The 18130-nt window shown below is 34.8% G+C and overlaps 1 protein-coding gene across 1 annotated transcript in view; it reads right to left on the bottom strand.

The window, feature by feature from the left end:
- The window catches only part of TRDN (triadin), a 120019-nt gene that overhangs the window by 34006 nt on the left and 67883 nt on the right, over positions 1–18130 (bottom strand). Inside the window, exons 8-9 of the mRNA XM_061131799.1 lie at positions 11853–12032; positions 5771–5830 (exon numbers count right to left, since the gene is read on the bottom strand). Of these exons, the coding sequence (XP_060987782.1) occupies positions 5771–5830; positions 11853–12032 (240 nt within the window). The remainder of the gene's footprint in view (positions 1–5770; positions 5831–11852; positions 12033–18130) is intronic.

Genomic DNA, 18130 nt, shown 5'->3' with positions numbered 1-18130 from the left:
TGTAAGTAAATGAGATAATCACCTGGCCTCCACTTTCTCATCAATGAATGTGTGCTGTGCTTAGTCGCTCAGTCCTGTCTGATGTTTGTGACCCCATGGACTGTAGCCCGTCAGGCTCCTCTATCCATGGGGATTCTCTAGACAAGAATACTGGAGCGGGTTGCCATGCCCTCCTCCAGGGGAACTTCCCAACCTGGGGATTGAACCTAGGTTTCCCACACTGCAGGCGGATTCCTTACCATCTGTGCCACTAGGGAAGCCCCATCAATGAATATTCTGCACCTAATAGAAAAAAACTCATGACTATTCAAAGGTTAAGATGAAATAAAAAGGGTAATCAGAAGACCTGAGGGGCACTCCTCACTTGCAAGCACACCCACATCCTTTTCTGAGCACATATTTTAGCTTCTTAATAAACAGTTTTCTTGTTTCTCTTTATGCCTCTCTCTCTCTCTGTTTTCCTTTGCATTCCTTGTCCAAAGTTATTTTTGGACAGGTAGAACAATATCCTGAACCTTTAATAAAGCCATCCAGCATCAGGATGAATTAAACAGACATTGATATGGTTACCATAAAGGTTTTCATATAGCTACCAAAGGCTGGGTGGGCCTGAATGTCCCCCCTTTCATCCAGCAACTGGATTTAAAGAAATCCAGACAAGTTCATCTGTTTATCCCAGTTTGGAGAAATTTGAAAAGCTGAAAGGCAGAGATTACTGTGAGAAATCTGATCAACAATCACTAGGGGCAAGCAGCCAGTTAATCAAATTAAAGATTGACAAAGGAACCAGGATTCCTTGGCTTAACCCCTCACTGGGGGCCCAGAGCCTTCTGCAGAAAAATGACTCAAATGGTCTGGGGATAGAAAATAGAAGTTTCCAGGAAACCCTTGATATGGGAACCCCATGAACTGGTACCAATATCCACTGGTAGAGCCTATGACTCAGGCTATAATTAGATTGAAAGAATACAGAAATGTAAGAGTTGATAAGATTATAAAAATGTGAATGTTTAAACAAGCTTTATGTAAAGAAGTAATGGCAACTTACCTGAATGTTTTATGGGAATAGATATTATGTCTGGCTGGGAAAACTTCTCCTACTCAATACTGTAAAACTAAAATTTATTCATGAAATCCTAATGGAGGCTATAATTAGTAACATAAGAGTTAATGGAATTAAGATAAAAGTTTATAAAAGAACCAATAAATCTGAACAGGCTTTATATACCATTATTGTATCTCTTTCTCCTGACTGTATTATGGGGATGGACATTGTATCTCACTGGGAGATGTTTCCTTTAACTAGTTTTGTAAAACAGAAAGCACATGAATCTGCCCTTCAAGCACTATTAATTGGACATGCCAACAAAACTGCCTGAGCAGAACATATAAATATTTTTATTTAAGACATACGTAGAAGTCTCCCTGACATAAAGAAGCAAATTGAGGATGATGTAGTTCGATCGTTGATCTTACAAATCTTTGCAAAACTGGAAATTCACTTCTAGAGGAAGTTCACATTCCACCCATTTCTTTTCATAGATCTCCTAACCTCCCTTGCAAAAGTCTTGTAATCTCTGTAGGAACTTGTATCTAGACCATCTCCAAATCTTAATACTCAACTGTTTAAAAAATAGAATGGGCTTTTAAAATATGAATTGCTATATAAGCACCCTTGCCCAAAATTATTGTTCAAAAAAAATTTTTAATGAAAATCATAAGGTCTCTTTTTTATGTCTATCTATATGTATGTACATTACAGACATGGTATTTTTCTACTTCTGAGTGGTATTACTAAAATTAATTATAAAAGAGTTCAATTTAACTGGCTTAAAAACAAACATAGCAAAAATCAGCACAACATTGTAAAGCAATTACTTTATAATTAAAAATAAAAATTAAAATGAACAAGCACTATACAAATTAGTATGTTTTCAAAGATACAGTAGAAACTAACTCAAACGTTTTTCAGGTTCACAGGAGCTACTATAATTTTTGGTAAATAAAAGTTTAAGTTTGTAATTTAATTAATACAGGCATGTCTTTAGAGTTACCAGCATTAAGTACCATATTATACATTTGTTATACTATTATACTAAATTTGTCAGAAAAACAACAACAAAAACAAGGTAAGATGATGACTGATCTATATGATCACTGTTCTTACTGTACTTATATACATAATTGGCCCAAATTTATTGAAATGACTTATTTTGCAAAGAGATTAGTCTTAATTTGGCTATATTTGATAGATATGAGAATGATTTTACAGAGAAAAATTATGTTTCAGTAATATATTTTTGTGGGTATTAGATTCTACTACTGTCCATTGTCTTTTGACTATAACTATAAACTTGACTCCTCCTGAATTCTTCCAGTTTTCACCAAATATTTGGCAACAATCTTCCAAACTAAGTTTTCCAACTTTTCTTCCACTCTTTTGACTTGAAATCATTGAGAACAAAAACTGCCCATTTTCCAAAGACATGCACACTAAAGTTGGACAACTTGATATAAACTTCAGAGAAATCACCATAACAGCTCATATACAGATAATCCTCATGCCTATTGCTAGGGCCAATCAGAAAGATCACTAGCTACGTTCAAACTGCAAACCTAAAAAATCCATCAGATTGTCACTGCCTGTCCCTGCTCCCTCTTAAAATGCTTCAAGTTGGACATCTAGAAACTTTCTCAACTGGAGTTGGAGTTCAGAAACTGGGTCTGCAGTCTACTCCAATTACTAACCATTATTTTTCTTTTGTTTCCATATAAATGTCTCATTAAATATCTGACTGCTTGCACCATAGGCCTAACTTTGGGAGCCCACCTGTGCCTCATGGAAACAGATACAACTTTTACCGAGATGACCTATTTTCAATACTAAGAGACTGGTTCAGCGAGATACAGCAATCTAGCAACTCAAATTCTGAACTGGGAAACTTCCTGGGGAAGTTCCAAAGAAGGGAACCCTGGGGATTCAGAACAGACCTCCTCAAGATGTGCCACTTTGGCTTGTGGATTATTTTGAGCAAGGACAACAGAGATCCTACAACCTCAAGAGAAATTACTTCCCCTCCCGTAACTATCTACAAGGAATTAAACTGGGGGGTTTTCACAGGAAAAAAAAAGTTATTACCAGAATTTTATCTAGGTGGCCCCATCTGTATGTCAGGGCAAACATCAAACTGCCCAATATCTACTCTTTTTTATATTGTCTTGTGAATTACTCTCCTGTCCTTCAGAGCATTGGGTGCCTATTTCATGTCTTAGTTCAGGATAGCAATATATACTTCATTGTACCTTTCTGTCTCTGACCCTCTAGTGTATGTAGGCTTCCTATGTCTATGAAACTAAATTTGATTTTCTCCTTTTGAGCTCTCTCATGTCAATTCAATTGTTATAGCAGCTAGAAGAGCCTAGGAAGGTAAAGGAAAGTTTCCTTCCTCCCCAACAACAACAAAATTCTCCTTAACTCATGAAGAGATGGTTTAACTGGTCCTTCTGATCTTAACACATTGTTGAATTTTCAGAAAGACACAAATGGCATTGTGATTACAAAACTGTTAACATCTGTCACTGACTGGATACCCCACAGTTATCTGCTTCTTGTGATTTTTTTAGAAATTGTATTTTATAATCAATTAGTAGCTCCTACGAATAGTTTAAATGGAATAAAGAACACAGTTTCTTCAGATGATGGTATTAAAAACTCACACTCATCAACAGTGTAGATTCATTTTGTGTGTAAGTAAATAGCTAACTGATATCTTCAAGATTCGGTCTCTTAAAAAAGCAGAGTAGAGTAAAAGTTTCTTAAACTATCACAGCTGAATAAAATGGGCAACAGTCTGCTACTTAAAGATTGAGTTAATGGTGTATAGAGACAGAGACTTGTCAATGTTGATACCTTCCCTTTAGATGGAATGCTTGTCCAGACAGGCTGGGGTGAAATAAATGTATTACAGAAAAAAGTACTTTGTTGTGCATCTATTAGATGTTCTATTAACAACTTTGTAAGTTTGTTACATAACCCCAATTTTAAATGTATGAGCCCTGAAGATCAAATGAAGTTCAACGATTTGCTGAAGGTCCAGTGCTAAAAAGGAATGGAGTCAAGAATGATATCTCTACTTGTGTCCAAAAGCTCTCTCTTTTCACTATATTAAACTACCTTCCTCAATGTTTCCATCTAATTTTATTATGATACTATCACATATGTTAACACTACTCATTTTTACAAAATGAGTAATTGTATTTTTCAGTATTTTTCTCCTTATTCCAGTTTCTAATCCAATAAGAAAGTTAAAAAAGGATAAGAAAATAAAAAAGGAAGTGGAAATTTACTTGACTAAGGTACTAAAATTAACTAAGTTTTCCTGAGAGCTTAAGTTCTCATGATCTAATTTTCAAGGACCTAGATGTTTCATATATTTATATTTTAGATATAACATGCCTGTTTGTCCTTATATGCATGAATTATAATTGTACATTTTAGAAAGATTTCTATAAAAATAGTGAAGAAAACAAAATGCAGTTTGCTTTAAACAATCAGCCTCAATTAGTCTAATGTAAATTTGTTCCTTCCTTAACAATGCCATTTTCCTAGAAATGTTTCCCCAAACATGAACATAGTACTGTCAGTTTTTAAACCTGAAAAGACAGAATACAAGCAATTAAGTTGCTAATTATTAATTAAGATGTTAGTAAAGAATCCCTTGGGGCTTCCCAGGTGGCTCAGTGGTAAAGAATCCGCCTGCCAATGCAGGAGCTGGGGGTTCAATTCCCGGATTGGGAAGATCCCCTGGAGAAGAGAATAGCTACCTACTCCAGTATTCTTGCCTGGAGAATCCCATGCATAGAGGAGCCTGGTGGCCTATAGTCCATGGGGTAGCAAAGATTCTGACAGGACTGAGCAACTAATACTTTAATACCATTGTAGGATTTACTATGGGGCTTCCCTGGTGGCTCAGTGACGAAGAATCCATCTGCAGTGTAGAAGATGTGGGCTCGATCTGTGGGTCAGGAAGATCCCTTGGATAAAGAAATGGCAACCCACTCCAGTATTCTTAAAGTGGAAAATATGGACAGAGGAGCCTGGCAGGCTATAGTCTACAAGGTCGCAATAGAGTCAGACACAACGTAGCGACTAACCAACAACAACAAAGAATTCCTTCCTATACTCTGGGCAACATTTAAAGACAGGAGAGATGATAGATACATTCCTTTAGGTAAAAAGACTTCCCTATTTGCTGACTGTTAACTCCAAGATTGACTGTCTCCATCAATAGTAGTTCTCTGGAGTGGTTAACCAAGGTCATTTGCAAGTGAGAAAATAAAAAAGGTTTGAAAATAAGATTCAATATTTGAAATATGATGGATTTTAATATGTATTCTGTTCACTTCTTAAAAAAAAAGAATGCTTTCATTGTCACAAGTCTTTTATTCTAAGTTTACAGAGACTAAGATGATTCAACCCCTCACTTGAAGATATTATTGAAGATATTAGCATTTTTTGTACATAAAGATATTAGCACTTTTTTTTTGCTTTAAACTGACTTCATTTGCAATAGGCCATGCAGTCATAGCAAGTAAAATTAAAGGCCCTAATGCCAGTTATTACTTCTGGTTTTTATTGGTTTACTCTAAATCTACGCATGCATTATGCAGTTTTTTTTTTAATTAAAATAACAGTTTAGTACATATAAAACAAACAATCTTGAAAGCAAAGACTGTTAAAACAGATAAATACAAGGATTATTTGGAATACCTGGTTTTAAGTCCCCATGGACAAATATGTCAATCATATATCGACAGAATGCATACTGATCTGACAAAAGTAGAAAGAAAAAAACAATGAAAAATGTCATCAATACCTTTTTTTTTCCTAGAGAGAAATGCCTTAACAAAATAAAGTAGTATAATTCTATTTTAGTTACTACAATATTTTATGTGAAGGAATAATTTGCACACATATGAACACAAAGAAATAATAATAATAATAAACATGTTTTCATTTATTCCATACAAAAAGAATACCCTTAAAAATTGAAACAGACTAGTTCATAGTGATATTATAGTGGTTGTTTTTAAAAATCAAAACCTCTTTCATCAAATTTATTATGTCATCATATTTAAACAATTTTTCTCATTGTTTGCATATATACTCCCAAATAATGAAACAGAAGTTTCACAAGAAACTTGGAATGTTTTATCAAATACTCACTCCCAACCCTTCACCTGATTGTCTAAATGAAGCTGCAGAATGTTTCTTGAAAAGGAAGCATGAGGGTTAACCCCTTTGCAACCTGTCAGGTCTTCTACATAGAGATTCTCTTCAATTAGAAGAGTAAATTCAGGAAAACAAACTTAACAGCACCAAATAGCACCATTCTTAAGGTAACTGATTGGGCAATCTTTATTAGAGGATCATCTTATAATCTTGATCAGTTTATGGTCCCTGGGAAAAGTCAAGAAAAGCACAGATTTGAGCTTTTAGGGCAGACTTTGTCAAAAAGAATTTCAGAAGTTCTTTTTTGTTTCCTTCTAAATTAAAGACATTCCACCCAACTTTAAATTTTCGCGTAACTTTAGGTTATGCTGAAGTCATTCCAATCCAAATTTCAGTTGATAAATCACTGCCTAAGCCTTACTGTATCTTCTTTAAAGCTTGCAGATTATTAAATGAATCTTGTTCAAAATAATTTACATTTTAATGTTTTTAAATAGGCATCTTACTAAGTCAATAAATCCAAAGGCAGCTTTAGTATCAAGAGAGTTTATTAAATTTATACAACATGACATACCCTTAGGTGCTTTAAACTATATATTGATATATCAGACCTATGAAATAATGAAACAGTACTATATAAATACCCCACAAAAGGAATTTTGTAAAACTCATTGTTTTTAGAGTTTGACAGTATTTTTAGAGTAATCCATTTTATTATGAGACTCTGCTAGGTATTTGAAAAAAATAAACGCACCTACTGCAGAAGATGCAAAAGCATAATTCTTTCCATTAGTACCTAAATTAGTAGGTCAAAACTCATAAAGTTTCCAAAATTTGCATGGATTTTCGACTGTTGAAATCCATCAACAATCACCAGTGAGGTGGGTAGTGGGAGGGAGCTAGCTCTCAGATCAGTCCAAGAATCTATTTGTTTATGGATGTACTAACAGTAATAACAGGGGATTCTCATCCCAGGACCAGGTAATCCTATGATACAGCAGAGAAGATTAAGGTAGAGGGTATTTTCCTTTTTCTGGGTATAACCCTTTTCCTTAGTGAAATTGTAGAGTGAGCGATTTGACTCTAAGATGAAAAGTACATTTCCCTTAAATTGCAAGCTTGAGTTTGGGAAGTGAGGATTTCCTAAAATTGGCAGGCTTTCCTCTTTCAGTCGCTAATGACTGATCATTTTAGATGTGTCCTTTCTACATCTCAAGAAGTGGTTCTCAAAGGGCAATTTAAGTACAAAAAGATGAGGACTTTGTTAAAAATGCAGATTTCTTGGCACAGTCAGGCCAAGGAAAAAAACCCAAAAAAACAAAAACCCTACAATTCGATGGGGTCTGGACCCTAGGGATATGCATTTTTAACCAATATCCCACAGGAATCAGATTAGACCAACACTTTTGGAATAACTAATCTAAAATCACTCAAAATTTCTTTTTTGACAATCATTTCTAGTGTCTCTAAAGCCCTCAGCAACAACAATGGAAAAAGTATGTATCCTGGAAGTTTAGAATGCATGGACTTCTTGCAATTTGAAGGGTTTGGACACTCCCCAAATGAAATATGTTGCTCGGCCCCAAGCTGTGATAGGTTGTTTTGTATATGTAACAGGTAGACTAGTTTATTGAATTAACTAAAATCTTCATGCTTCAGAAAGTCTTCTTTAACTGAATGCTGACAGTGTAATGAAGCTATATGTCATATTACTACCTATGTAAAATGTTTGTATTTCTTATGCCACTATTTTCTGGATCCAAAAGTCATTTATTTAATTAATGCACCAGTAGTCCTACAAGCTTCCAATTTAAAAAAGAAAATCTCTTATGAATTCAAGAAGGTTAATTTTTTTAATCTAGAAAATTATTTTAGGAGGTTTCTATTATATTTAAATGATGCTGTGATGTTGCATTTTAATGGCACCAGCATATCAAGAAGATGAAAGTATTTTTACAATATTTAAAGTTAAGAATTTTTTTGGCCACACTTTGTGGCATGCAGGGCTTTAGTGCTCCTACTAGGAAAAGAACCTGTGCTCCCTGCAATGGAAGCATGAAGTCCTAATCACTGGACCACCAGGGAATTCCCAAAGTTAAGACATTTTAAATATTTGAAATTAAGATGCTCCTTTCCACCTGTCCTATGTGTTGACCTTAACAGCGTGTGAGAATTCTAGACAGGAATATGTTGGGCAGTCCCCAGTGTGTTTGCTTCACCTGTCTAAGGATAAAGCAAAACCAGGCCATCCTGAATTCGGAAACTTCATTTTACAGAAATGCTTCTTTAAATCCAACTCAAATGTTAAAACAGGTCGTTTTTTCCTAAAGAAAATCTGAACTCTTCTACCATTCTTTCACTGTTATGTGACAGTGATTCACATAAGGTAATTTTATATCTCCTCATCACTTCTTAGTATTTTTTTCCTCCAAATGAACATCTTTCTAGGAATACCACATGCTGTCCATCTCTCCCCTTTCCAATCCTCAGGGAGCGTGATAGATGTCATTCAGCTGCTGCCTGGTTGGTTGTTCCCTGTGGAGTGGCAGCTGAGAGAAAATGCATTCAGGGTGCAGAGTGTTAACAGAAAAGAGACTTTAGGAAACCTCTAATGAGAGTGGGGCACATGTGGTCTGGCGCTCGACGGCAGATTCACATTAGCTACAATTTCTCTGCCTGCCATGAATAGTTGTTTAAAAAAGGAAGAAAAAGGAAGAAAAGAAAGAGAGAGCATAGCAGTGGGGAGGTTTGATTTTTCCTTCCCCACAAATTTGCCATAGCCTGTGAGAAAACCAGAGAGCAATGCTTGATCACACTGACCCTTCTTATCCTACTCTAAACAGACTGGTCCATAAAAAACAGATTATGTAGCACATAAGAGTGCGTTTTAGGTTTAGAATAGGCATGTACATATATATATATATATATATAAATCTTATTCCTGATGCTTTAGAAAAATATAGTGTTTATATATACAGTTTTAAAAATAACCATGTATGAATATACATGCATGTATACTATATAATTAAATAATTTGCTACACATAAAAATCTGTGTCCAGTGAATAAAAGACCTGTAGAACCTATTTATTTAAAAAGCACTATTAGAGATCTATATGCAAGAATAAAGCAAATTCATTAGGTCTAATTCAAGCTGAGCAAATAAATAATCCTTTACCTAAAGGAGAAATAACTATTTTACTAAATCAAAACCAATACAAGTCTCAAAATCAAAGCCACCTCACAAGTAGATAATTTAGAAAGCACTGTGTCTTTATCATGGTTGAGTTAAAACTATAGTGCAATTATTTTAAAAACAAATGCTCTGAAGTCATAACTTAATTTCTTAAATGACACATTTATATATCTGATAAGCTATTAGAGGTAAAGTTTCCATTATTTACCTAATAATACATTTATCTAATTGAGATGGCAGCTCTTCTCAATATAGAGCCTGAATTTAGCAAAGGCATTTGTTTAGCTGATAAAATCACATTTGTGCTTTTATTTCCAACTCTTAAGTGATAGTTGAGCATCCTTTTAATAGATAAATAGCTCTGTGATGTGAAAATGAAATTAGTAAATTGAAAATGGAAAGGTAATATAATGTTATCTTCAATAATTCTGGTTACTGATAGGAATAAAATACAATATATGTGACCCAGAAAATAGATATCATTTGGAAATATTTTAGTGATGAGTCCCTATCAATAAAATATGTATCCCAAATAACTAAGATACTAAAAATGAACATTGAAAAGTGAATTCATATTCTTAGTTGCTGGATGAGTATTTTGGTACTCCTATATATAAATGGAATGAATTTTTACATGCTGTATTTATGGGCAAAAAATAAAAATATGCTTGGTACATTTAATCTGGTTTCATGTGATTCTTTTCTTTTTGTGTATGATTGTTTTCTTTTTGAAAAGACAATCTAAAATGCAAAGTATTTTAGGATCTTTATAATAATTTTAAATAAGAATGTCAGTGAATCAGAAGATTAATTTTCCTTTCTAGCACAATAAAATAGTCCATTCAAAATATTTTTTCTTTATTTACTATACTTTTCCTACCCAAAATATTGCATAAAAAACATACAGCTTTGCTAGAGATGATAATTAATTTTTCAATTGATTCAAGGCAATATAATCATCTTTAAAATTGAAGAAAGATTTTTGGGCTTCAAAGATTTAATTTCACTCCTGTCTCCTGCATTGTAGGTGGATTCTTTAATAGCTGAGCCGCAAGGGAAGCCTAAGAATACTGGAGTGGGTAGCCTATCTCTTCTTCAGAGAATCTTTCTAATCCAGGAATTGAACCGGGGTCTCCTGTATTGCAGGCAGATTCTTTATCAACTGAGCTATCAGGGAATCCTCTTTAAATATTACTTTGAAATAAAATTACTTAACTATAAAAATTGGTGGGTTACAAAAAAACACACAAACTTTTCCTTTCTTTTTTTTCCCTTTCAAAATGTACTTTGAAAAAATATACCTTTTCCTTCATATAAACAAACATATCCAAATATTACTTCTGCATTCAGGGAAAAAAGTGATTCAAAGGTAAAATATGAGAGTGGATTACAAAGACAAATACAATATAATTTCATCTTTATGTAGAATCTAAAACAAAAAGAGCATGGTTCTCAAATTCCATATCTTGTACCTTATAGTAGGAAAACTTATTTTCAGTTTCATGGTCCAAATAGCTTACTCAGTAACGACATGTTTAACTTTTTAAATGCAAATCTTATAGAAACAAGTCTTAACTTTAGCCCTCAACTAAAATTATTGAAACTATCAGAATAAGGAAAACATTTTAGTGTTTAAAAAACATTGATAGGAATAGTCTGCACAGAGAAGATCCCACAATCTGTGTGGGGAAGCTAAAGACTGTACCAACTTTCAACCAGGAGTGGATTTAGGCAAGGAAACAGTCAACAAGGGCTGGAGATGTTTGAGATAAGGTCCTCAGGGAACCTCTTAAAACTCCACCCTTTTATGTTTACAAACACCTTTCTTTAAAGAATGTCAAGTTTACATTCTACCTCCACTTAATTGCTCTATTTCTGTGAAGTCTGGATGTAAGTTTGACATCAGTCTTACTGAAAAGCAGCACTATATGTAAGATACAAAGTTTTCTAAGGTCATAAATTTAGTCATTTGACAAAATGGATTTAATAATTCAATGTATCTTCTGAATTATGTGCTCTTGCAGAGCTACAGGAATGTATGGATACTTTTTCTGATACTTATTCTATATGATTTGAAGATGTACCTTTTAATAAATTTGCTGTCATTTTCCTGGATGGTTGTTCTTCAAAGAGTACACAAAGGACAAAGAGTATGTTTCCTTTAAATAATTTCAGATACTAATGCAAATTCTCTTTTAAAAATGCTTCAACATGCATCTTTAGATATGTGAACACAGTTTAGCATTTCTATAGATAAATTTTAATTCCCCAATTATTGCATTTCCTTTCATGCATATTCACTTATACACATTTTTTACTCCCTTCTGAAGTCTGATCTTCATCTTTTTCAGTTTTTAATTTCACTGCATCTGTTTCTTGCCCAACACTCTCTTAGAACCTCTGGCCGCCTCCTCTGAATGTTTACCTTTCTGTTCATGCTTGGACACAGCTGAAGCATCTTTCTCGTCCTTTTTAGGTTTGGGTGATGTTTTCTGTACTTCTTTTACTTTAGTAGCTGTTTGCTTCACCTTCTCCTGTTTCACACCTTTCACTTCCTTTCTTATCTTTTCTTCAGTCTTTTCTCTAGTCTTAGCTTTCTTCTCTTCTGTATGGAATTAAATAAAAGTTTAATTATATAAATAAAAATATATATATATATATTTTTAAACCAGTGCAGCATTTTATCTTTCATTAGTTATTAAGAACAATTATAAAAGAAAAAGAAAAGAAAAACAAATTAAAAAACTGTGTCACTGACATAAATTGTGACTATTATTTGACTTTTATATAGCTTATGAAGTGGCATGTTAGAGTACTAAAAAAATGTTAACTTGAAAGTTGGACATTTACTTAATTTGTACACAAAAACATTATTTTTTAGGTGGTCAGGAACTGAGTATATCAAAAAGGAGGCATTTGGATTCTGCAGGGCAGGTATATATAGACATGCTTAGTGAAAACCCATGTCTGTACCAAAAAGCCCAATGAAAGAGACCTTTTAAATGGATATAATCATTTTGTTCTACAAATAATTATCTTCAAAGTCATTCAAGAAACTAAATTTTCAACACAATAGTTTTTAAAGATAACTATTGTGAATGTAAATGTAAAATGATTTGTACTGGTAATGAATATTAGAAACAAAAGAATAAAATCCATTAAAAGATAACTCAAGAGACATTCAGTCTTTAATGGTTTGACTTTAAAGTAATGGAAAGAGAGTAGAAATTAAGATGTCGGCTCCTGCTTATCCTGTGTCAAAAATAATAATTCATTTGTCTTTTAAAGCCTTTGTGTGTGGGTTAAATCACTTCAGTTGTGTCCGACTCTGTGCGATGCTATGAACTGTAGCCCACCAGGCTCCTCTGCCCATGGGATATTCCAGGCAAGAATACTGGAGTGGGTTGCCATTTCCTCCTCCAGGGATCATCCCAACCCAGTGATCAAACCCACATGTTTAAATCTCCTGCATTGGCAGGCAGGTTCTCCTAGAAAACAGAAAGGGCTATAAATTAGAATATATATGAATTTTGATTTATATTCTATATATTCATATTCTTAATTTTATATTAGTACATGTATTTGGAGGAAGAGGACTGGAAATGTGAACAAATGAATGTGAATCTTTTAATTTAAAAAAAAGCAACAATAGTATAGTACATTTGTGTAAAGTGTTTATAATAGATGTTGCATATAGGACATTATTTACAGGATTACACATAATCCTTGACTTCATGGTAAGTCTACTATAGTGCTGGACTCTGTCATTTGCCTATGTAATAGGTAGACTTTACTGTCATTCATTTTGAAGAATTTGATGAAAATATTATAATAAAGTTTCTTGACTTTGTACAGTAAGCAATAATTTGAGACTAAGACAAGATAATATTATGAAGTCCTGCAAGGAGAAGAATAAACATGATAATGCTCATGAAACCAAAATAATCTGCGGTTCTACATTTAATTGAATGAGCTACCACCTCCCAAAGTTTCCTCAGAACTTTGCAGGGAGATATTGATGTTGTGTTAGGGGTAGAGGGATACTTCTATAATCAAATAAATTAGGAAACATTAAGCTAAACTGCTTTGTTTTCTATGGAATTTCTCAAAGCTAACATGTATTAAGAGTCTTCAAGGAGGTCGATTATGCTATCCACTGTTTCCCAAAGCTGCTGCCTCTGCTGCTGCTGCTGCTAAGTCACTTCAGTCGTGTCCGACTCTGTGTGATCCCATAGATGGCAGCCCACCAGGCTCCCCCGTCCCTGGGATTCTCCAGGCAAGAACACTGGAGTGGGCTGCCATTTACTTCTCTAACGCATGAATGTGAAAAGAGAAAAGTGAAGTCGCTCAGTCACGTCCGACTCTTCGCGACTCCATGGACTGCAGCCCACCAGGCTCCTCTGTCCATGGGATTTTCCAGGCAAGAGTACTGGAGTGGGGTGCCATTGCCTTCTCCTGTTTCCCAAAGCTACTGACCATAAAACTCTAATAGAATAATCACCCCATTACTCCACAAACTTCCAATATCTTTGCGGCTTTTGTGACTACAATCAACTGGGGATTTTCTTCTATTCCCTTTAAACTTCTAAGCCTCCTTTACTGCTTTCTGCTGCTTCCTATACCAGACACATACATTGCTATGACTGAAACCAACACCTCTGTCCAGACGACTTTAAGTCAACATTGTTTTAGGACCCCACACGAAAATATTTATTAGTTTCTGCCTGGAGAAGAAGTTCCTTTGAGAGGGCCAACAGTACCTGTAAGTCATATAATTCACCTATGATCACCTAACAAACACTTTCAGAGAGCCTATCATGGCCTGGGTTCAAAGCCAATTGCCTTACACATATATAAATCCCTTTGTGCTCAATTCATATGCAACAAGTGACTCTGCCTTTGGAATTAATCATTTATTCAACCAAACTTAGATTTGTCTCAACTTTTATTTAAACACACATGCTATACCCTACTATTTATCTTGTATTACAGATAGCTTTTACATATCTGTCTTCCCTACCAGACTGAGAGAAATTTGAGAATCGGAATTATATATATACTATTCATTTTGAAGCAACATAACGTCTAGCACAGTACTTTTTTCAGAGAAAATGAAGAATAAATGTTATAAATGAACAATTTTGTTTTAGAAAACAGTAAATTATCTTCAGATTATGTATACAACATAGTGACATATGGGTTACATATGTAAATATGTGTTTAGAAATGGACTTGACCACAACCTGGAAAATCTGCCAACTAGTTTTTTGTTTGTACTTTCATATGTGTGAAATTATTATTGTGGTTACCTTAAATGACACCTGATCACTTCTTGTAGGTAGCAGCTGGTTTAACCTTAGCTTTGTACTATGAAATTAGACACATGAAATTGAGATTTACTTTTAGTGCCATTATAATTTACAAATGAACACAGGTCATTTTCTTAAACATAAGACTACATCTAAAACAAATTCATTTATCAGTGGTTTTTAAAGTATAAAAATAACAAAATATTCTCTATTTTAGACATTTTTAGTGATCTTTATCTTTGAAACAGGTAATGTTTCCTCACATTAAAAATAAAAAATGGATGAGAATACAATAATGATGTGGATATAATGTGGAAAATGCCATAAAAGTAAAGCAACACCCAGTATAAATTTATTTTTATCAAATTAGATAGGTATTGTTAAATTTCGTGCCAAAATACTTTTCCTGATCTTTCTCAAAAATAATTTAACTGACAACTGCATTTAGGAGTTCATTAATGAACAATGAAGCAAAAAGTATTGTCATGTTCAAATCACCCAGCTCAATTTAGGAAGACATTTAATTTATGACTTTTGTCAAATGGAAAACAAAATAGCCTAATCAAAAGAATGACATCAGCATATTTGATCCAATTTTGGAATATCCATTAGCAATCTGTACCAGAATCAAAATATCTTAATCAAAGAAGGGAAATCATATTATGCAATAAACATGCTAACAAACTGTACCTTTTTGGAGTTAGGAAATAACCTATATCAAGTCTCATTCATTAAGGAAATGCCAACTTTTAACTTTCTCTCAGTTTCTTATATTCTTATTAAAGTATTTTGGATTTTTGGTAGGCCAGGTTGACTTACCATGGCTCCCAAAGGCTCCTACTTGCTTACTTATACAATCTTCATCCTTTGAATATGGACTGGCCAAGGAATTTGATGCTAACCAATAGTATGTGGTTTCCATGGTCAGTTTACATAAGATTGCTATTTCTGTCTTACTAGCTGACTCTTTCTCTTGCTGAATTTGATGACTCCAGCAATACTGGTGAGACTCATGTGGCAAGAACTGAGGATGGCTCCTCCCAATAGCCACCCCTCCAAAAACTGAGACTCTCTCAATTCAATAGGCCTTGAGGAACTGAATCTTGCCAACAGTCATTTAAATGAACTTGGAAACAATTCTTCCCCAGCTGAGCCTTCAGATGGGACCACAGCCCTGTCTAACACACTGATCACAGGCTTGTGAGACACTGCAAAGCAAAAGACTGAGCTAAGCCATGTCCAGACTCTCTGTGTGGTGATTTTTATACACCAAGAAATAATTAGTACAGTATTAAATAAATATTTGTTGAAGGAATAATGGATGCTTGAAGAACTTTATTTAATTAGCTTTGCAAAGAATACTTGATTTATATTCAGTTCACATGGGGTTTTGTCTTAGTTCAATTACATACTAGTTTTCAATCTGGCCAAATTGTTTTCTCTTCCCAGAGGTAAATTTCTTCGTCTGTTAAGTTAGGTAATTAATTGGGATAATCTCTAACATCCTTACTATCTTAAAGTTTCAATTCATCCATGTTATCTTCAAAAAATGATGTTTGGTTCTCTCATGGAAAAATTTAGTAAAAAATACATCTTCCTCAAATATCTAGTTATTTTACATTTTGTAGATAAACATTAAATTTTGAAAATAGATTCCAATTTTTATCTACATACATGTTTAGTCTCTTGAAGATACTAGATTGAAATTTCCAAATTATATTGATCACATAAAACCTATATTTTAAAATACAAGGACAGATATGAAGATAAAATGGCTAAGTAGGAGGACACAGAGCTCACCTGCTCCCACGAACACATCAAAAATACATCTATATGTGGAGCAATGCTCACTGAAAACAAACTGAAGACTGGCAAAAAGACTCTTTTTATAAACAAAGCTCTGAAAAAAATACACACAAAACCAGGTAGGGAGGGAAGAGAAGCAATTAGGTTGGACCTGCATCTTTACGAGAGGACACAGAAGAGGAACAGGATTACACAGGCTTGGAGATTCCCTTCTGGGGAGTGAGCAGTTTGAAAGACATATAAGCCACCCGAGTCCTGGGTCCAACATCAGGAGTATGAGTCCCCTCAGCTGATTTGAAAAGCAGTGGGACTGACAGCAGGGCTGTAGGAAACATAGAATATGCTGGGGAAGAGAACACACATGCTCAGTTTTTCCTGAAACAAGGCAGAGGAAAAAAATTGAACTGCCTGCGATTCTAGACAGTTTCCATTGACCACCCAGCTCGTGCCCCAGCCTGAGCCGAACACCCCTGCAGCCACGCTTGCCCTGTGGTGCGGCTCCACCCTAGGGCAAAGGCCGCCACAGCTGAGAACAGGCAGTTGTAAAGGACAGGGCTGGCTCATCTGAATGGGGTGAGAGCCGTCATTCCTGGCACTTACAGCAGACAGGAAGCGGACCAGAACTCGGCTGGTGCTGGGACCACCCCAGCCTGCACCCTGAACCACGCGCTCCAGCTCCTCCAGCTGCTCTGCGCTGCACTGAAGGTGCCAATGCCCGGAGTTGGCAGAGCACACACTCAGTGGGAACAGAACCAGCTCTGTTTGAATTGTCAGGGCTTCTCCTGCAGCAACTGGGGACGGGATCCAGTCCTCAACAGGGAGGTATGAGCCTCAGAATAGAGAAGAAGCCCATGCTCGTGCCTGGCTTTGGCCCTAGACACTCCACGTCCAACCCCACATCCTACCATGGTGAGAGCAGCCGGAACACACGGGAGAATGACACCCATGCTCACATCAGATCCACCCCTCCCACCAAAGCCACTGGGCACCCGCAGACCACAGAGGCACTCCCACACAAGGACAGCCTTCCAGACTGGGATAGGTTACCGCATCACATAATTTCATACAGATAGTTAAGAAAAATGAGAAGACAGAGGAATTTAAGTGAAAGAACAAAAAATAAAAAATAAAAACTCTGAAAAAACAACATGAATCAGAGGTAAATGGTACCAGATAAAGAGTTCAAAGCACTAGTAATAAGAATGCTAATTGAATTAGTGAAAAGAATAGACGAACATCATGATAATTTGAACAAGGAACTACAAAATATATAAAAAAAAAACAGAACTAAAAAATATAATAACTGAAATGAAAAACACACCAGAAGAAATTAAGAGCTGACTAGGTAAATATAAAATAAATAAGCTACATGGCTATATAGTACAACAGGGGAATACAGTCAATATTTTATCATAACTTTAAATGGAATATAATCTATTAAAATTCTGAATCATTATGTTGTATACCTGAATACAATATAATACTGTAAATTATAATATATTGTAAATCAATTTAACATTGTCAATCGATTATACTTCAATACAAATACAAATGTATTAAAAATAAAATTATAAAAAGACACATATAT

Source organism: Dama dama, chromosome 28, assembly GCF_033118175.1.
Source record: "Dama dama isolate Ldn47 chromosome 28, ASM3311817v1, whole genome shotgun sequence".
Taxonomy (NCBI): Eukaryota; Metazoa; Chordata; class Mammalia; order Artiodactyla; family Cervidae; genus Dama; species Dama dama.
The sequence above is the reverse complement of the archived record's forward strand: the minus strand, read 5'-3'. Positions and strand labels throughout refer to the sequence as shown.